Source organism: Phalacrocorax carbo, chromosome 3 (assembly GCF_963921805.1).
Source record: "Phalacrocorax carbo chromosome 3, bPhaCar2.1, whole genome shotgun sequence".
NCBI lineage: Eukaryota > Metazoa > Chordata > Aves > Suliformes > Phalacrocoracidae > Phalacrocorax > Phalacrocorax carbo.
This window is the reverse complement of record NC_087515.1, coordinates 26,456,687-26,478,985: the sequence shown is the minus strand read 5'-3', so window position 1 is coordinate 26,478,985 and position 22,299 is coordinate 26,456,687. Positions and strand designations below refer to the sequence as shown.

Sequence of the window (22,299 nt, the reverse complement as noted above, 5' to 3'; positions counted from 1 at the left end):
TAAATCCTGTGGGATGCCAGATTAGAAAGCTACAGCGAATGAAGTGTGGGACGACCAGAGGAGAGACGGTCTCTGGATCCAGGCAGTTGGCTCTTGTCCTGGCTTTGCAGGGCATTCATTTCTGTTCAGGCTGTGGTACTGAGCAAGACACATCTCAAGCTTTCACAGCTTGTCACAACTATGTCGTCTATATTTTCCGGACACCCTTCCTGAGACCTGGGGCCTGAATTACTAATATATATATAAATATATATATATATATAAAGTTTTGCATAACACCAGGTATCCTGACAGCCAGGTCCCAGGCATCCCAAATGGCCTCCTGGCAGGTCCAGGGAGGGTTTCATTTCTCAGTCTCTTTGTGTCTGCATCTTGTTTCTGAGCAAGAGAAAAAAATTTCTTTTTCTTTTAATTCTTCTGGTACTGCATTAAACTATGTGGAATGCTCAGCTGGTTGGTGTTAGTAAAACAACTGTACACTCTAGGGCTAGGCACTGCAAAAAAGTGTCGAATTACATACAATTAGGCAGGCCAGAGACCCCATGCTGGAGGGGATTTTACATAGGGCTGTGCCACAGAGCCTGGATAGAAAGGGGGTCAATTCATATTGTACAATGTCCAAACGCTGGAATTTTCCTAGTTTACAAGTGTTCAGTTTTGCAATCTTAATATTTTCACAGAGTTTTTGAGTATAATTTGCTTGTTGTTGTTGTACTCTTTGTCCCCTTTCTATTCAGGAACAGGAACTTCTTTTTTAATGTATTATGAAGTGTTAACAAGAGGGTCCTTGAAAACATATGAGAAAGAGGTTTTCAGTGTTTGAGCCTGGTAATATAATTTTTAAGATCAACTTTGAGAAATATTCCGAAGAGTATTTTAGCAAAGGCCTGCAACCTGGTCTGGAGCATGCTCTGTGAGGCAGTCTGATCTGCAGTTAAAGCTGAGCTTTGAGGTGTTCAAGACAAGCTCACAGAGGTCTGCATCTTTAACGATTTAACTATAAGAAGCCTTTAATGGGTGTGCAGAAATGGCTATTTTAAAAGCTTAGTATCTTAGCCAAAATTTGGATACAATTTTACAAGAAGTCCTAAAGTCAAATTCTTAAGCTGCAGGCAACTTGATGTCAAATCTGAGGTCATTGAGACACGGCACAAGGATGTTTGAAAATTTCCAAGGGAAGGTCAAAGCAATATATTATCTTTTAGTCCCATTCAAGGATGTCCAGCATAGAAGGTGTGAGCTGAAAAAATAGTTTTTAAAAAATTACAATAACTAAAATGAATATCTTGTAATGGGCAAGGCTTGGTTGTCAGTCCTGCTTCTAACTGCTTTACAGCATTTATAGTAAAATCTTCTAACAAATAGGAAAAAATAGGGATAAAAACTGAACAAACAGATGTTGGGAAGGGGACAAGAATGGAGTATCTTTGGTCTTGTTTGCAATAGAGTAGAAGATTTCATGTTCAAGTAAGGGAGTATTTAATTATCTTTTCTTTTTGATGTAAATATATTTGTAATAAATTTTCAAAACGTTACAGGCTCTTCAGCTTTTAAAGTCCAAAACTGTAAGCGATTACACTTTCGGGTGCTTATCTGTTGGAAACCTTTGAACTTCTATGGCCATTACTAGTGATGGTGATTATGTCTGTGCCGAGAATTCTTAGGTACCTTCCAGTTAATTTTTAACCATTTTGTACAGGCAGAAGCATAGGTTAAAAAAAAACAAAACAGCAAAACACACCTTAGAGACTGGGTAAATTTTCAGATGGTAATTTGGGCTGAGATCTGGAATGTTGTTACTACGCTACAAGTGCCATCTAAGTTAATTGGCTTGAAGCTAATTCAGATATGTCTATATGAGAGGCATCCATAGATCCATTGCATCATAGACACACATTCAGTCAGAATCATTTTGTTAGGTCTTTTAAACTAGTAGAGGATATATATCTAAATTAGCAAGAATTCACCATTTCAATGTTATTCAGATGTAAGACTAGAATGGTTCATATTTTATGTTTGCCAAAAATACTAAAAGTTAACTTTAAGTCCAGTAACTTTCTATCTAGTGATACAATTCTTGGGATGCCCAATGTCACTATCTCAGTCTAACCTCTGTTTGCTCTTTCTAGGTCTGCAGCCATACACTAATTACAGCTTCGTGCTTACTGCATGTACATCTGCTGGGTGCACTTCTAGCCAACCACTTTCAGGTCAAACTTTACAAGCTGCTCCTCAAGGTAAGGGAAAAAGACATTCTTAGAGAACTGCAAAGAGGTGGTCATATGGACTTGTATTTTCTGATGGTTTAACAAGGTGCAAAACTCCACTATTATCCATCAAGATATATATATACATTTACACAAGGGATTCTGCCTCTCTTAGAATATTTGTATCTTAACACACTCTTTATACTGACTACATGGCACTGCATTTCTATTTTCCTTTTGTGACAATTTCCCCAAGTTCATCTTTAAGTTAGCGAGGTTAGAATTAACAGATGTGTATTTTTTAACACACAAATAAATACTCAGAGACAACTGGGCATATAAAGGCTGCAGCCTTTGGCTTTACTCTCCATTAATCTGTACCTTGTCTAGTTGGTTGCATTTGATATAGGATAAATACAGAAACTGTGTTAAATTCTGTCATTCTCTCTGGCAATGTTCTATGCTTTCATTCCATTGCTGAAAGCAACAGCACTAACTGTGGGAAAGGGAAAAAAACCCTTTATGTTTCTGTCATAAAATGACAGCAGTGTCATTGTGATGTTAATAGGGGTATGGCCAAAACCTCATCATATCATAGTCAGCTCAACAGAAGTGGAAATCTACTGGAGTGAACCAGAGAAACCCAACGGACTCATTACTCAATATCGATTATTTCGTGATGGAGAACAGATTTTCCTGGGTGGCAGTCCAGACCTGACTTTCACAGATGTTAACCTGCAGCCTAACAATAGGTAAGGCATGTGAAAGAGCTCTGGTAATATGTGAGAGGTATTCAAAATACATGTATGTATGTTTGTGAAATGACAAAATATAAATTACTTTCTACAAAAGAAAAATCTCTTACAATTTTACTTAAATACTGAAAAATTGGTAGAGCACTTTTAGGAGGCTTCCAAACGTTGGAAAGCCTTAATTAAAGGTCTTATCTTTTTTCCTTTTCTCAGCATAGGTCATTCTGATTCAAGGAGGGAGGTGCTTTTTTTTCCTTGGGTGGTTCTTGGTGGCTCATCGGTTGTTCTTTCTGTTTCTGTGCATATTGAACATACTGGCTCAAAAGTAGCAGCTGCTGATATTTTTATAGAGGCCATTCTGAAATTGGTTTTGACACTTTCGAGTCAATACTCTCTCTCTTACGTAAGCTACTGTGAATTTTAGTATTTAAATTATTATTATTACGATAAGTAAAGAGTTACTTGTCTCACATTAAGAAAACTCAAAGGTGAAGGGCTTGACTAATGCAGTATTTATCAAACTCTGTATAGTCTATTCACTTGAAATTGGAGAAATTGGAAATATTCTATTACTGATATGCCTAAAGCTTCTAAACACTGTGTCTTTTTTGTGTTTGCGCAGATATGTTTACCAGCTGGAAGCCAGCACTTGGGGCGGCAGCAACACTAGTGATAAATATGTTATACAAACACCAGTAGGAACACCAGAGAAAATTCATGTCCCATATAATGTCACAGTAATTGATGCATATTCTATATTTCTAGCTTGGGATGTGCCAGGTAAAAATGTATTTCTATGTAGTACTTCATAGCAAAATGAAAGGATGGAAAAATTAGTACACTCAGGCAGGCAGCTGATATTTTTATTCTTGGCATTTGGTTTTAGTGTTTGTGTGATTTAAATAACCAGTGTATAAAGCTGCTGTTTCCTAGAGACATATTATTTTAATAATATTGACCTGTATACTTGACATGGGTATTGTGAGGATTAGCTGACCAAAAATCCGCATGTTAATTTGATATTGTAAACTATTACTGAGTGCAACTATTAAGAAAAAAAAAACAGTTACACTGAAAATAAGTTCCCCTTTCTGTTCAGACTAACTCGAGTGATCGACAGGGAAACCTGCCAACCTTTTGGGTTGGTAGTGCCTTGATAGCTATCCTGGGAATTAAAATGTCCAGTTGTTCTTCAGGTATGCAATGTTGAGCTCCTTTAACAAATGGTGTAAGAGTGTGACATGGAGATCCTGTGCTATCTTTGACCCGACTGAGTAAATTTTATTCGCTGGAGCACTATAGTGTTATGTGTGGATGTTACCTTGCAGGAGAGTGGATCAGCAAATGCCTAGAAATATTCTTCCCCTTGTTACTCTTCTCCTGAACATTGTCTTGGCCTGCTACAGAGGTAGACTAAGAAGGAATAAATGAATAATAGCATCTTCTTATATGACTGTGCTCTGTTTCAATAATATAGATCATAGCTTAAGTGATTGGTGTACTTTGCTGATATTACAAAAATGATATGCTGTAGTTATTGTGGGACAATGAGAGCATTGTAAATAAACAATTTTCTGTCTAGTGTAGCTCATCTCCAGCAAGGTGTTTTACAGTTTCTCGATATTGGTTTTTTTCAGTTAAAATGAGGTCAATTTTTTTAGAAACTTCATATGTTTGCATATTGCAATAACAACAATATGTGTTTTATCAATGAACTCAGGGAATTTCTTGATGTCTCCTCTTCCTAATTATTTAAGATGTTCTTTCCCTATGTAGCAGTCACAGTAGAGTCAATTGGCATTAAAAATAAAGTCACCTAGAAAAAGTATTTTGCCTTCAAGGCTGGGATCACAAGTATTGTGGCAGTGCTTAGCAGCATTCACCCTACCCATTTAAGCAATGATTAATAAATCTATAATACCCTGAGCTGTCAATCTTTTAGTTTTCAGAAGCACAAAATCCATTATAGAAGTGCTATAATATATGAAAAAGATTAAAATCTTAAATTAAACTTTTCCCCCTACTGCCTGAAAGGATTTAGAACCCAGCAGAAGGCAGGTGAATTCGAATGGCATACAATCTACAGTTAGTTTTATTGGAAAGTGACTCATGCTGTATTATAGTTTTGATAATAAATATAATTTAAGGCACCAAATATTCAGCAACATTATAAATAGATTTAAAACATAAGAATATACTGGAATAGTGTAGGCTTGTGAAGAGTAGGGTGTTTCTCTGAAAAGCTTTGTCCTTGCTGCTCTAGACCTTTTCTTTTCCAGCTGCTTGAATTCCTGTTACTCACAGTAGGTTACAGGAGCATCGGGATCTATGTAGTACATTTGATTATGTTGCAGTTAATATTGTGCATACAAAGGTTCATGTATTCCTGAAGCCACATGATCAGAGGAGTGTGGAAGAGGCTGGAAATCATGGCACTCTAGAGGATTCAGGGTCGATGTGTCCACACAGCTGTAGGAATCATTCTCCTCAGTCAGGGGAAGGCACATTTCCTTCTTCCCAGGTGCTGGGACACACCTCGAACACTTATCTCACTTTTGTGGATATTTTGTGACTCAGACCCTTCGTCTCTGTCTTCTCATTGTGGGGCCAATTATTTAAGTTTTTAAGGATGAATAAGGGCGTAGATTCCTCCAAATTCTACCCTTAGGAAGACAGGAAAGCAAAACTTGCTGTTCCTTTTATTATAGCACCTCAGGGCCACTAGCTGATCTCACAGGAATGGGGAGTACCAACAGCAGAGAAATGTTACTAAATGCTACTAACGGTACTAAAAGAAACTCTGTGTGCAGAAGCATACGTATATGCAGAAGCTAAGAAATTAATTTTGACCCTTCATAATCCTGCTTCATGCTCATTCTGAGACCCTTGTGCTCCTAGTGTTTTTTTCCCAGAGGAAGACTGGGGGGGGGATGCAGATGAAGGTTTATTTTGGAGGTTCTGATCTTCTGGAATGGCATACATCCCATTAACAGGTCCCATGCATGCAAACTTCCAGGGCCACATATGTTCCCAGCTTAGCAGGATTAGCCGAAAGAGACTACAACTTTTTATCCTTATTTGTGTCATTGTGCATAAAGTAACCATTTTTTCCAGATCTATTTTATTCTCTGTATGATTCCTTGCTTCACAACAGACTATATTGAGATAATACAGGTTTTCCTTATAAACACAGAATGCAGCATTTGTTATAAGGACTGTCAGGCTTGGCAGTCACTCTTGGACGAGACTGTTGTTTTAACTGGCGTAGTCTCCATGAGAAAAGTGCTTTTTATTAACGAAGTTTTATTGAGAGGGTAGTTGGTCATAGTGTCTTCCTGTCTGTGGATATCAGGGATGCTTGGCATTCTATCTTCTTATCTGCTGTAATAAATTTGGATCAAATAATCATGCTCGGGATTAATTATGGGCATCATATTATATAGACCTTCCTTTTGGATGGCTTTAATTATAATGTTTCAACATCTGTAATATATCTAAATCTTACACCTTTATAGATATGTAGCATTTTAAAAGTCCTGACTTAGCTAAATAGCACGGTGGCCGAGTAGTGGTTAAAGTGATGGATTCAGAAAAAATATTTGACACACCTCACTCACTATGGAAAATAGGACTTTATTTTCTGAAATAGGCATCCCATTATCTTGTGTTGCATTGCCTCAGTGCACAGTCTCCTCAAAGGTACGGTACATTTCACTGATACACTACAGAAGGATATGTTACAATTATTATGGAACAACTATTAGTGCCATGGATAGAAGCAGAAAAGCTGAATGGAAAAAAAACCCACCATATAATTCTCCCTAGTCATATCCATAAATGTTACTGATCAGTAGGCAGGTAGCCATCCTACGTTTCAACTCATTGACAATCCCACTGGTCCTCATGGGGTGCCTGATTCTTCTAGATAGCTTCAGTTGCTGCTGGTGATATCATGAAAGCTGAACATGCTCAAAAGAGGATCCTGTCCTCTGCTCCTAGGTTACTTGCTTCATATGTTAATGATCATCTGGATTAAAATGTCTTCTTTCATCAGGTTGTAACACTCTACTTCACCCACCTCTGGGTTTGCTTATCAATTAGAATGAAAGTCGTGTACCGTGTGGATTCCTGCTTTATTCTTCTTGGGATCAAATTTGGTATTTGAATGACATTTATTTGTCTCTTAGCTTTGTCTCTTAGGTTCCCCAGCTAGCCTGGTTTCTCCTTTATTGGTGGCCTAACAAATTGTTCGGTCTTTTGTTAAGCCAATCTTACATTTCCTCACTTTTGTTTTCTCATGTAAATCATTCTTTGCTCTACATCACTGTAGGACAAGCTCTTCAAGCTCAATGTCCAGAGTTCTGCATCTTGAAAGCAGTCAGCATCTCCTGCTATTAGTCTTCAGAGTCTTGCTGGGAATACTTGATACAACCAGTATGAGATACCTGGATATTTGAAGCTCAATGTAAATACTTAATCTCGGGAAGCCAAATAGATGGTTTTATTTTGTGAAGTGAAATATTGAATTACAACTTTACTCTTCCTTGTTTTTAAATAGAAGATATGACATTCTTAGTTTAGTATTTGTTTACTGTAAGTGAAGCAGTTCAACTATTTTACTTTAATTGTGATTGGGTTTCACATCATATTAAACAAAATTTCAGCAATTGACTTCAAACAGATTTTTTGTGACCAGTCTGTAAAACAGTGTGGCTTTTTTCCCCAATTCTAAGCATCTTGTGCTGCAGATTCCGTTTTTGAACTACCCTAGTTTTGAAGTACACAGAGCCGTCAAACCTATTTTGCAGACTTTTGCACAGAATAGTCCATTAAATGTTATCCAAATATGCCCACAAGAAAACAAGGTTTAGTTTGATTGACTTGTCCCGTTGCAAAATGTGCACCTGCTGTGAAATGAAGTCACAGAGAAAAAAAAGTGGAATAATTTAACTTTTTTATTTGTAAAGATAATCAGGGTTTTTCTGATTACATCTTAACTTCATAAATGTTAAATAACCTATCAGCATCTAGTTGTTGTAAATTATGAAAAAGAGTATTGCTGGGAATATTAACCAACTAAATCCTTGTTCTTTAGGGAACATGAAAATGTGTTATGGCAGGTTGTCATTGTGCTCATGGTAACTTTGACACCAAATAACAAAACTGCCATTTGCACTTAGGGTAAATTGGTTCACTTGTGCTTTTACGGTTCCTTTTATTCTGACATAAATTTATGAACTCTGGAACTAACCAAGTCGTGTGGTTTCCCAGCTGACTTTAACAAATATGCCCATTTCGTTTCCTTCAGTCATCACAGCACACAAGGTAGTTTCAGACTGGCTGCAGATGCTGAAGGCTGTTCTGGAAGAAAGGGGTTTTTTACAAGTTTCTGTGTTCTATGAGTATACATATTTTTATTTTTCAGGCTATAAAGTGATCTTTTGATCTTAGCATTCAATGAGTTTCATCAAATAATGGAAGGATTTCCCTTGGATATTGGAATTTTTCAGGACATTTATTTGGTTTTATTTACAATTTCATGGTCACTTCTTGAGAATATTTTTTCTCCTGAGCATATTTATTAGTGGTGTCATTCCTAATATACTGCAGCATTTAGCAGAATTTCAAAATTTGGGGGTTTTGGTTGGGCTTTTTTATTTTGGTTTTTTTTTAGCATTTCTGCTGAGATAGGGACCAAATGTTGGACATAGATAGGTCAACTATTTTGAAATAAGAGTCTTTTGCTGGATATTGATGGCTGGATTCAGCTGCCCTTGTTTGTATTTAATCTACTTTGGGAAATCAAGCATTCCAAATAGTTCCAATTTCAAAAGTTTCTGGTGAATTTTACCTAGAATAAATGCACTGATCAGATGCACAAAAGTGAATTATGTGTCACTTTCGTAAGCCAGTGGGTTTCTCTGGCTGAAATATCTGGTCTGTTGTCAGGACTGGAGAAGACGGGGACCTTAACTGTGAGATTAAAAAAAGGTTTCTATTTGATGTGCTGTCTACCATTTCAAGTTCTTACTTTTGGATCTTCAGCTGTGTCCTTTAGAGGCACTCCAATCATAGAAAAAAATTCAAAAATAATAATAAAGAAAATAAAAGAAAAAGGTAGTTTAGCTGTAATAATATATCTTTAATTACTGGTATAGTTATAAAGTGCAGTCTTCCAGCGCATTTCGTCTTCCATATATCACAGACAAAAAAATCATAGAATCATTGCAGAAGCCATCAGCAAGATCACCTCTCAGAGGTTTACTCTGTAACATCCTGCATGACTTTAAAAGTTGAATATCTTAATGATTAGATCTCGGTGCTTTCCTTGAAACTTTTACACTGAAAAAAGAAAATTTTACAGTGGGATTTTCGCACTTTCTGTCTCCTTCTCCCCTCACCTCTTCCAACTACTAATATCAGCATCTTTTTTCTTCCTGTAAGCCAAGCAGTTGAATAAGATTGGAGTCATGCCTCCACTTCAGAGCTATTTTTTCAGCTTTTTAGTGTAATGGCATTTCCTCTGTCTAGCATCTGGTGAGGCAGCAGCATCTTATTTCTTTGGGATTCTTACGTCTTCTTTTTCTTCTAAGAATTGTAAAAACTTGGTATTTCAAAGGTTTTTCTGATCTTCCAAAATATATCAGTTATTTATAGTACCACAAAGAAACTTGAAATCTCTCTGATTTCTTGTAAACTTTCTTTTTTTAGTTAATGTGCATATTCACATACATACTTAGCTAAAAAAAAAATCTGTCTAAAGGATGCACAACAGTGGAAAAAAAACACCCTTTGTAGCTTCAGGATAACATTGTCAGTTTATCAGAAAAGGACCAAAACCACAATTAGGAGAAAGAATGGAGTTGTTTTCCAAAGTTACGAATGCAAAGATTCTCAAGATCTGGAAAAGTGTCAGAACTGCTCATAGACATCTGGTTCTTCGTGCAATTACTAAGACATTCCTCTGACATCTAAAGTAGGTGTTGTGTTGAAACAGAAATGTGCTCTTGCTAGTCAAATGCATCTTGACTCATCTCAGAAAGGTACCTTGTCTACTTTGTACTTTGTTCTTTCTTAAGACTGTGCCTTACATGACTGCAGAATGAAGGAAACACACTTAACAGACACTCTTCTTTGGTTATTCTCTTGGTTTAATGAAATTGCTACTGTCTGCATAGAACAGTCTACAGTAGACAAAAAAATAATAAGCCTACAGCCCATTTCCTAATTATAAAACCAAACAAAAAAACCCCCTTGAGAAGTCATGTTGGGGGAAACAAGAGAAGATCCAGGAGCCTCTGTCGATCATTCTGAGGGGATGGCAGATGGCTTAGCTTATTCTCATGGAGAAACTGATTTTTTTCAGCTTCTCAACAGAACTGCAAAATTAGGAACGGACAGCATGGGAAGAAGAATAGATGGGGGAGATGTTTGAATTAAAGCATAATAAAAAATTGAGGGTTTTTTCAGTAAAACCTAAACAGTTTCTTTTTATATCAGTTGAAATATGTTTCTTGGTTCAAGCTACGGTATTATACTTTACCAGTAAAGCAGGCTAAGAACCTACACTCAGCTACTGCTGCTGGTCTAAAAAGGGATAATTTGCTGAATGGTGGCAATTCACTTTTTTGATCACATTACGCTGTATTCGAACAGCAGTATTTAGTAGCTGTTTCCCATCCAAAATAAAGAAATAAAAGCTATCTGCTTCCCAGTCACAAGGTTACTCTTCCCAGAACTAGCAATTGCAACACAGGCATTGACTGAATTGAATGTTGATTTTTAACTAAGAGCTGCAATGTCTGTCTTCCAGGTGTGATCTGCAGATGGATCTGTTCCAGTTTATATTTAAATGGTTGTAGTTTCCAAAAGAGGCAGTAGGTAAAATCTCCAGAGGGGGCTTACATTTAAAATTGCGTATGATGGATGCCTCTCTGAAGTCACCCTGCGCTGTTGATAGTATTTCAGATAATCACTAGTTTTTCTCTGTTTCACAACAGGGATATTCATTGTCAACATGCCTTTGGAATACAACATCTTACTAAATGCAAGCAGTCCCACTCTACTGGTGAAACCAGTAGGACACGCACATTTTGCTTTTGTTGATAGCCTAGATCCATACACCCTCTATGAGATAAGGATACAAGCATGCCAAAATGGTAAGATGATTTTAAAAGACTCACCTCTGTGACTGGAAGGGAATGGAAAATTTCCAGACAGGTTCAACTCAGCAAAACAGATAAAATCTTATTCCTACATTGGAGTCAAATGTTTACTTAGTAAAAAGAAAGCCTAGCACTGAATGAGGCATTAAATATTTCTCCATGTTATATCATGAATATTTTAAATGGAGATTTAAAAAATGTATTTTAGGTAATATGTGCCATTTTATTAAAAGCTCTTCACAAATAGCTTAACAATTTTTGAAAAAGTGCATACAGAACAAAACCAGTTCTGCAACTGTTCACCAACAAGAAATGATAATCATAAATACAGGAGAGAAGAGCCCAAATATTACAAAAATCCTTGACTTTAATGGAAAATTTCAAAACCCTATTGAAATAAGTCTTTCTAAAATGACACTTTGGAAACAATTCTCTCCTCACCTGCACTGGTGAAAATCAGGAGTAATTAATCAGCGGAGTTGTGGTATCTTAAATGAGTATTTAATAATGAAATGAGGTGAAATTGCTTTTACTGTATTTTTTTTTGCTGAGGAAGAAGCCCTCATCACTAAATCAAACTTCTGGTTTTGTAGGTGGGTGTGGAGTGGGTGGTCAAACATACTCAAGAACTGCTGAAGCACCTCCTAGAGAATTGAACCCACCCATCGTTAAAGCAATAGGATCTACACTCATAGAAGTGAAATGGTCACCACCTAAGAAACCAAATGGCATCATTACTAACTACTTTATTCACAGGTAAATGCTTTTATCACCTCACAGTCTTAGTCTTATTGAACTGTTCATTTTTTTAGTTCCTTGCTACACTAGGAGGTGAAAAAAAATGTAGAAGTACATGGTAAAATGTATATTACCTTTCAAATGCTAAGGTAAGGTACCGATCTATGGATGGACAAGTTGAGAATAAGAGTTGAGACAAGAATCATCTTCCTGACCTACAAATGGCCAAAAGCAGGCGAAAATACATTTTTAAAAAGTCAAAGGGACAGACAACAATTGTAAGATAGATACTCTCACTGTGTTTACCCAGACCATTAGGTACATTCTTCAATCCTCTCTAAGAGACAATTGAGAATTTTGGAATGGAAACAGGAGCAATTCACCATTTCTGAAATTTTTAAAAGCCAAAAAAGGTATCTAAGTTCTTAACACAGATCAATTTTCCAAGATAAATTATGTTCCTGTTTGTAAGTAATCTGGAGTGTGATTACAGTGCATCTATTTATGTTCCTTGGTGTTTGTATTCAGCTGCCCTGTCTAGGTGGTTGGCTGACACATTCTCACTCCCTGTGAGAAGCTTCATAAGCTCTGTGTGAGGATTTTTCTATATAGATAGATGTATTTAGGGAAGTATCAAAGTAGCAGAGCACTGACATCTGCTGTGCCCATTGACCCTTTTTTAAAAGCTCACTGAAGGGACCTTCTTTAGTTTGAGAAAGTCAGAGAATATAAAACTCAAGCCATGTATTGGAGAGAAATTTAAACTCTGAAGTTCCTGGTTTTCCCAATTCTAAATATGTGTGGCAAACACATGCTGGGCTGAACCTAAGCTCCCACAAAGAGTTTGGGACATTTTATTATATTAGAGCTGTGACTGAGAAGACAGGGAATCGAATTACATTTTGGAATCAGCAGTGATAATTAATATAAATTCACTTTTGCCTAAAACACATTAGTAGTCTCTAAAAATTTCTGCTTTCTTGAAATATCCTTTTGTTTGCCTTTTTTTAATTACCTCATCAGAAAAAAACCATGTCCCTCCCCTGTATAAAGAGGAATAAAGGGTACGTTATAGTCCAAGACATGTCTTCACTCCGTTGGTTTTGTAAATAAAGCTGATGATTACCGCTGCTATTCCATGGCAGCCATAGAAAGGGAAAACAGGAAATATAATGCAGAAAGCCTGCTTCAGTGAAAAATACTGTAAATTGAATTTGACAGCATTTGATGGCATTTGATTATTCTAGTCACAGCCAAACAATGATATAAAGAGTAATATGAAACAGAATGCGTTACTGCCTAGCAGACTCAAAAGCAATAAACCTTCCTCCAATGTGACACAATCACTTCACAATCATAATTGTAGCCTGTTTGATACCTCTGAGTACAGCAGAAGGGCACTGACTGACATAGATACATTTTGTTTTTTATTTAAAGTGAAATGAAAATGGCGCACTGGGGCTCCAGATACAATCGTTATATTCACCTACATAGGCATGAATCACTTGGCAGTTATTTCAGCTGAAGTTTAAATGTGCTTAGACAACAACAATATCAAATCTTTCTCAGATAGCTGCAAAAAAATCAGAAATGGGATGTAAGCACATAGTTCTTTTTCATTTTGTAGCCACACATAGGCTTACATTGTTATAGCAGCAAGACTGCAGTATTTCTATGGGAGGTTATGGCATGTAATTTTTTCTTCATCATGTGCCTCTTCCTTACTGCATTGCCACCAAAATAAATTCATTTAACTCAAAACCTGGAATGCTTGGGGAGCTAGCGTGTGTGCAGATCTTTGCATTCAAATGGCAGGACTCGTGCTTTCCTCTAGTATCATAAAAGCACTTGCAGGTTTGCAGCCATTTTGTTAGAAACGAAAAAAATTATAATGTTAATTTATGATAAAAGAGACGGTGACATTTTATTTTTAATTCCTATAGCAGTTTTAAACACAGATCTACAGCTTTTAAACTTTTCTACCAAGGACCACAACGTAGAAGAGATTGTGGATGAGAAAAGATCTGGTTCATGAGACAATCATCCAATCTACTTCTCTTCCCATTCATCATTACATAACATCCTTGTGACAACCACAGAAATTGCTAGTCTGGAAAAATAATATTATGGAAATAGGTGATGTATTTCTTGCTGTATTTTAATAAGATACAGGTCACATCAGCTAATGGAACTGCTCTCTGTTGACCACCAGCATGCACTATGTAGGACATACATGAGATGACTCTTAAAGAAATATTGCCTGTAAAATAATAAGTATTTTGGTTCATATCTTGTTTAAGGGAGTGTCCAAATTTCTGTCAAAGTGTCTATGTCTTGTTCAGTAAGGTTATATTATTTAGTATATATATTTCATATATATATGGAAGATTGTAATGTAGCTCTCATTAGCTGAGCAATCCTGATGGTGAAAACATAGCAGAAAAATCAACAGGCAATTTAAGACAGCGGACCTGTCTCGGTGGCTGTTGACTGTTGTGACTTCCAGTGTAGAGGCTTCTAGACTGACTATGATTAATCATTGCCTACCCTTAAACCCTTAACCATGACCTGCACCAAAGACATCTTCCAAGACACATATATTAGTAGATGGTTTAATATAGGAATCCTATGGATGAGTATGTCATCAAGCATAAGAACTCCTGAAGGGTTTTATTTATACTTGTAATTGATAAAATACCCAATCTAACCTAGCATATTATATGCAATAATCTCAAATTCCTTTTGTTCACTTTTTGACATCAAAATTTGTAAAAACACATATATATAAACTACATTGGTATAGATTTGTTGAATTCAAATGGTAAGTGAGGCTGCTTTGTTTGATTGGATGTGAAACTTTAGAGGGGGAGTATTGTTGATGTTGCATTATTCCCCCACGTTTGACAGTGTGATTCCCCAGTCATTTGAATTTTACCCCAGGACTTCTCAGTGTTTCCAGAAATAACTCACTACCACTCTGGTAAGGAAAACAGCAGGCACTGCTAAAAAATGTATTTTTGTTGCATGATGAAAGGTAAATATGTGGAGAATAATTCTGGGTTGACCTGCAAGATCTCAGGGATTCACTGTGTCTCCTTCCACATAAGAAAGCTGAGGGGTGAGTGTTGCACTTAATGTTGCTGCAGTCCTCTGCATACAGCTCTATAGTTATCTGTCACAAAGAAGATTATATTCTCCTCTTTATGTCATCTGGCTCAGATTGGCAGTGGGGCAGGGACAATTTGCCCTTATAAAAATAACTGTATCTGAGCATCTTTAAAATGAATGTAAGCTGCAAATCAGACTATGCAGATCAAGAGACAGCTTCCAGCTCTTGCAAATGTTATTCTCCTTTGCAGCTCATTGTACATAAGAAACACTTCCAGTTAAATGAGCAGTTGAATCTTAAATCTTAAGACGATTGAAATGATTACAGACTGTTCAACCACTTCTGTTCAAAGTTTATTCATACATGAAGATATTTTGGTTTTTAGCACTACAGATGGAACAATTTACCTAACCATAAGTTTCATTCATTAAATATTCAGCAGTAATAAGATCTAAATACTTAACCAGACTACATTGTACAGCTTTGCTTGTGGATGAACTTACAGTTGGTGGCATATTTGATCTTTCAGTGTAAAAGGACTGTTTATGACAGAGTTCCAAAAATTTATGAAACATAAATTTGTGTATTCATTTAAGTGCCATACTGCTTGGTCAGACAAGACATATTAAATGTGACTTTATTGCACTAAAATATGCTCTCTCTTCACTTATCTACAGAGATTTTTTTTTTAGGCACGTTTTTGAGTACACAGGGAAAAGTCTATATTTTTAGGTGCAGGAGAAAGGCATAGTAGTGATTCACCTTTCAGAATTATGTGACTTGCATTAAGTCACTGAACAGCATCTAAGGGAGAGTTCTGCATAAGGCTTAATTTGCCATTAGAGTAGAGCATGGGGAAATGTATTAAAAACAGGTGATGGAATTCTGGGGTCAATAGGAAATTTTGTACCCTGACTCTTCCAGACATTTTGTTGCAAGAGAGAGAATTGCCAGGGAATCTTTCCTGCCTGTTCTACCTGCAATTCTTCACTCAGTTCTGCCAACCAATTCTCAGTATCAACACATCTTATAATTTGCCTGTTTCACTACACTGGAGACATTGTACCTCAAAACTCTTCTTTTTTTAAAATCACACTTTAACACTTTTGAATTAAACAGTGTCCACATAGCCTGCTTCTCTCAGAGTTTAGTAAAATTCTTCAGCTTCATATAAGAAAATAATGTATTCATGCATGCCATATATATGCATATACACAAAGATGAATGAATATATTCATTATATTCTTCATATTTGCATGTAAATGCCTGGACATATATTATTAAAAGCAGCTAAGATTATAAGTTTTAAAAAATTGTTGCATTTTGCATTTTTAAAGTAATTCCTGGGGTTGATATAACAAAATAAAATCTGGAAGAATCCTATGAAACACAGATTTTCTCTTGCCAAAGAAACGTTCTTCAGCTTCTGTTTGTGTGTTGTGATGACGACACCCAGTAGTCAGACAAACCAATTTTACTTCTGCAAATTAGCTCTACTTGCAATAAAAATGGCAGATAATGTAATTTGTTTTTTGTTGTTGGCATGGAGGGTGAAAGTGCTTTTACGTTCCACAAAGGCCAAGGTTCCTGTGAAGAGTAGGGGAAATACTTAAATTCATGTGCAGTACAGCACAACCGTCACTGAGATTTATCACAGTGTTTAAATGTAACCAACTTAATTTCACACAAACATTTTTATGCCAAGTGAAAGAATTGATTTGATAACTCTGTTTTGAAGATGAGTGCTTGCCTTATTACAGCTGTTGTAAATTATATACTGGAAGGGACCACATTAGAAAGGGGCTGAGGATCATCTGTTATCTCCTCTGATGCTCAGAATATCACCAGGTCCAACACAAGCAGATCTGTAGTAGGAATGCTATATATATGCATGTGTGCGTACATACGTGTGTACAAAAATAAAACCCCATTGTGTCAAAAGCCTATACAGTGAATTGTCTTCATCTATCTTACATTTGCATTTTTAAACCAAAACAGCATTGGAAAAAAGATGTAGTTTATTTTAAAAATCACTACTTGTGATATTTTAATGAATTTTTGTGGTGGAGCTGCGAAGTCTGCTAAGTTCCTGCAACAAGGGATTGCTTATTCCATTCACAAGAACAAATGGGATATTTATTGTGAGCAAACCAGAATTTAAAAGTGCATGGCTTTGGTTTTGAGGGCATGGTAGAGTATTTACCCCTTGTTCACTAGGTAACATTTTTTCTCAAGTAAATTGGTTGTAAGTTTTCCATAAATGAGGGATCCTGAGGCGAGTACCTCCATAAATAGTTTGATTTTCAGAAATGTTGAACACTTGCACCCATATTGCAATTCAAGTCATTACTTAGCAACCACATATGGATTTAAAATTTCACATTCTAAATTCTGAAAGTCTCATATCTATCTGATGTGTTCTATCCTGAAAGGACAATATGCTGTTTTATTGCTACTCTGCTGCTACAGACTGTGACAGCACACTTGTTTGACATGTTTTATAGTATTCTTCTAGATAAAGGAGAATAATTAAATTATTACCTCAGAAATAGATAGACGGGCAGATCCTTGTGAGTCTGTAATGTGTAGAAACAAATTCTGCACTTCTCTGAGGTACAGGTTAAACTTAGAACTTCAGGACCTACTACCATGGGACCGTTAAAGTTATTTTAAATTTTAAACATATTGCCTTTGATTTAATTTCAGACGTCCTGTGGGCAGTCAAGAAGAGCTGCTTTTGTTCATCTGGGCTGAAGGAGCTTTGGAATTTATTGATGCATCTGATGCTCTACAGCCTTTTACTCTCTACGAATATCGTGTCAGAGCTCAAAATGCCGTGGGGTCAGTGGACAGCCTGTGGGCTTCAACGCAAACTCTGGAAGCTTCCCCATGGGGCATGGGAGCCCCTTGGGCACAAGCAACAAGTCCATACTCAGTGCAGTTGAACTGGACCCAGCCTGCCTCTCCCAATGGTGTTGTATTACTGTATCGAGTAGTCTATCAAGAAAAACGCAGTGATCCAACATTTAGCATCCCAGCTGTTACAGCACTAACTGTTATGGTAAGAACTGGACCACAAAACCAGTTTTAAGTTGTTTTTACTCTGCTTTGGTCTCTGTGGTATTTTAAAATCTCATTTAACACTGATTGGAAAAGTAGGGTTTCCAACTGCCAGTACTTTTGTTGGTTTAAATTTTGTGTTTGCCCCAATGCAGACTGAATCATTTCACATTAATATGTAATTCCTGGTAGAGGCAAATAGATTACTCAAAAGCATAGATGGGTCATGTCTGGAGGAGTTCAACACATGCATCTAACTTTGTCAGCCTCGCTCTGAAAATACTATCCTGAGCTCTTTGACTGTTAACATTTTGACAGGATATGCACAAAGAACAACAAAATCAGTCCTCTTTGTATTTAATTCTAGTTTTGTAATTCATTGGAATCACAAAGTGAATGAATTCATTAGCAATTACATAGTTCATATATGCAATGCATTTGCATGTTCCTCTCATAATTCATCAGTAATAAAAGCAGATCTACTTTTACTTTCATTACATGCACTTACGTTAGAATGTTACTTTGTATTGCTAACATGTCTTTCCCTTCAAGGGACTTTCCAAACACGAACATCTATAAATATGATGTTTCTATTCAGTGTGTGGAGGGTTAGACTCGGGAAAGGACAGGTTGTTTTGTGAACTAAAAATGTTATATAAAACAGTGACAGAAGTGGTTATGGTTTGTGCAGTTACCACTGCTCTTCCCACCTATATATTACATTCTAGTGTTTCTATAGAAAGGCAGTTTATAGATAGTTGAACTGAACTGCTCTAGATTAGGATTGCTGCTGTACTTGGCTGTCTCTTGAAAATAAGTTTTAGAAAATGTTTAAGGAGGTTGTAATAAAGTTGGGTTTCCTCGATTTCATAAACCTAGAATTTTCCCTAAATGGTATTGATAGGCCATGATTTTATTGAGTAAATTTTATTTTAAGTAACTCTGTTAGACAAATCTCAACATGATGAGGTAGGAGGAGTATCCGGCTCAGTAATCTTACATACTCTTGTGATCACACGGTTCCAAAACAGTTTTGTGTCTAGCTTCCTGGAAGCATAAATGGATTAAGTTTGTAATACATTTTTTTTTTTCTGAAAAAGAACACAGGTCCTGAACAGAATGGTAGGAATATATGCTTTTGGCTTCTGAAATAGTTGCATTTGTATTGTACAGAATGTTAGATTTTAAAAAGTAGATTGGAATTTTAAAGTTATTGAACTTCAGTAGGATTTTGGTACTTAGCTCCCTTAACTTGTTTTAAAAAAAATGATCACAATCATAATTGTGATGGGACACCTAAGATTTCAAAACCAGTGAAATGACAGGGCTTCTCCTAATACTCTGCTTTAGCAGCATGCAATGTGTGGCTGAGCATCGGAATTGACCTGGCCGGTCATGCATTGCAATGTCTTCCAAGCATGCCAACAACAACAGAAAATGTCCAAGATGGTTGTAGTGTGGGTAATAAAACCTACCAAAATGGCCTTTTAAATAATGTTGCCACAGTGTGTTTCTTTAGCAGCATCAGTTAAAAGCCTTTTAAATTAAAAAGCTATTATTTACTGAATTAGTGTTTTCCTGACTCCAAAATCCTTTATTTTCCCCAAACACCATCCTGAACGAAAATCACATTCTGGCAGCATATGTATAGCTGTTCTACTGGTGTTGCAGCGAAGCTGACTTGCATGTTTTTCTACTGTCCTTTGTCGTGAACATTTATTGATTATTATTTTTGCTACCCTTTTTAATTTTTAAATATTATACTACCCTTTGGGGAGAAATCTTTCTGCACAGCTCTCCCATCAGTTGCACTCCCTTTAAGCTGTTGCAACTACATTAAGCCAATAGCATTGTTGCTGATTTATACCAAGGAGCTGAGATCTGAATCCTATCTCTTCTGAATATAGCAGAACAGCTAAAGCTTTGAATCCAAGTTATTGACATAAAGTGCACGCAGTCCTGCTATCAAAGATAACTTCAGGAGGTCAGGTCAATTATCCCAGCAGGCAAAAACCTGGACACCAACTTTCAAAGTTATAACCCCTTAAAAATAGGATTTTATCATGAAATTGCTGATATACCCTTAACTGTAGCTTTGTGAATGAGACATTTTAATTAAAATGTAATTTTACTGAAGGAACTAACATTCCAATGATTAAACTTCTGCCCCTTTAAAATATAGCTTTCAGGGGTACTAGGCTAAATCATTTAATCTCCTAAAGCATCTCTATTGGAGCTCCCTCGTGGGATACGCCATTAGTCATTCTCTCACACAAGCTTCCATGTTACAAGCAAGACTTAAAGTATTAAGCAAGCAATGAGTTCGGTCCTTTATTTAATCTGTTATACTCCATTCTTATCCCATTACATTATTCCAGAAAAAAAGTAGTGCTAGAATCATGGTAGCTGAAAGCACCCTTGCTCTTGTTGTTTGCACCCTGGTTGCCTGCTGCAGGACATAAAGCTTGACCAGAACCTAAAGTAGAAATACAATCCTTGTGACACTGCAGGATACAAATTAAGCTCTCACTAATATCCCTGCAGACTGTTCTGATATGACAGCATCGTTTCCATCCATTTCCAGAGCCAAATGAGAAGCATCTTCTGGGTTTTCAAACCATTTGACAGACTTATCCGCTCTACCTTCCCAAAATGCAGCTATTCACTCCCCAATTAAGGTGCTTTAAACTGTATTTGAATTAATGTGTCAAAGGTATGGCTGTCCGGTACCTTAAGGTTATCACTGACCCCTTGAAATTTTATGCTGCCTATGGAGATAAAAAGCAGCAAACGCTGCTGCCACTCAAACAAAATGAGGATCGCCCTGCACCATTAGGAGCAAGTGAAGTACACGTGAGCCATTTTGATGCTTTGCAGTTAAAGAGCGGTATCACCCATTTCCCTAGCTTGTTTGGCCAGGAGTGTAGTGGCAGATGTTAGGTGACAGCAAGTTAAACTGACATTCTGGTTTATTTGCAGAGCAAAGTTAAGTCAAGACTGGTTACAGCAGTACAAGTGTTTCCCACAATATCTTCCCAGGTCATTTTAACCCTCTAAAGCAAGAATGATATTTAGTGTCTCACTGACAGCATTAGTGTGAGACAGATGCATTTATAGAGGAATGGATTGACAGTAAGTTCTCATTTACAAAAATCTGCATAAAATGACTAGATTGTCAAAGCAAGCTTCTCACTCTCGAGAACTTAGGGCTTAGGACCCAGAGCTGATTTTGTTATAAAGCCCATATCTGCCAAATGGCATCAGAGCACCACAGCTCTTTTAACTGTTGTATTGCAAATGTTGCTGTGAGGTAAAACTGGGGGTTAGTTTGGACTTTTCCTTGCTAGATGTTTTGTGGGTGTGTAATGCTGTTTCTCCCATGACAATTATATCAAGTATTCGGTTGTTTATCAGGAGCAGGAGAATTCAAAGACAAGACGATGAGTAAAAAATGTAAAAAATATGTAGCTGTTAGAAAGTGCTTGGAGAGGGAAAAGCATCCAGAGATGAGGGTTATAAAGAAAAATTCTGCCTGCTATGGGCAGTGACCCCCATTATTATTATTATGTAGAATCAAGGCCTCGGTGTGTCAGATTCACCTCAGCAAAGTATAACTAAAAGTACAGTGTTCTTGTTACAGGATGCAAGAGATAGGTGTAAGATAATAGGCCTTATTCCTGGGAAATCCTACACCTGTACCTACCTAGAAGCACAGGTCTACTCACAATGTGTTTTGCAGTATGAGGTTCTCAGGCCAAATTTATCCTACAAGGCTTTTTTGGCATAGCTATGTCATCTTGGGGTGTAAAAAATTAACACGTCTCTCAGCTGATATCACTGCACCAGCAAAGCCTTTGGTTTGGATGCAGCTATGCTAACAGTTGAGAACATATGTTGGCTTACCTTACATTATTTGGGGAGATGGTATATAACTACACTGGCCAAGCTCCTCTTGGCAGATGCTTCATCTGTGGTAGGGAAATCTGTAGACATATTGCAGAATAGCAGTAATAATAGAGACTTTGCTGGGAGGATGAAGGCTTTGGCTTGCATGATTATGTTATTATAACCAGACAGTAATTAACCAGAGTAAAAATAATAATTAAAGTCTACTTGCTGAAAAACTCCACATAAAATATATCGTATCAGAAATAATCTTAAGTGGTCAGTACTGTCATATATACATACCTCCTATACAGGATTTCCCAGATATCTAGAATCCTGCATCCAGAGTTCATTCTTTTCTATTCATCACATTCAGAAATACT

At 36.8% G+C, this 22,299-nt stretch overlaps 1 protein-coding gene across 1 annotated transcript in view; it reads left to right on the top strand.

Annotated features, from left to right (window-relative positions):
- USH2A (usherin) overlaps positions 1 to 22,299 on the top strand; it is a 391,083-nt gene that overhangs the window by 317,177 nt on the left and 51,607 nt on the right. The window contains exons 55-60 of the mRNA XM_064446238.1: positions 2,130 to 2,237; positions 2,776 to 2,959; positions 3,582 to 3,739; positions 10,960 to 11,118; positions 11,718 to 11,880; positions 17,678 to 18,032. Coding sequence (XP_064302308.1) covers positions 2,130 to 2,237; positions 2,776 to 2,959; positions 3,582 to 3,739; positions 10,960 to 11,118; positions 11,718 to 11,880; positions 17,678 to 18,032 — 1,127 coding nt within the window. The remainder of the gene's footprint in view (positions 1 to 2,129; positions 2,238 to 2,775; positions 2,960 to 3,581; positions 3,740 to 10,959; positions 11,119 to 11,717; positions 11,881 to 17,677; positions 18,033 to 22,299) is intronic.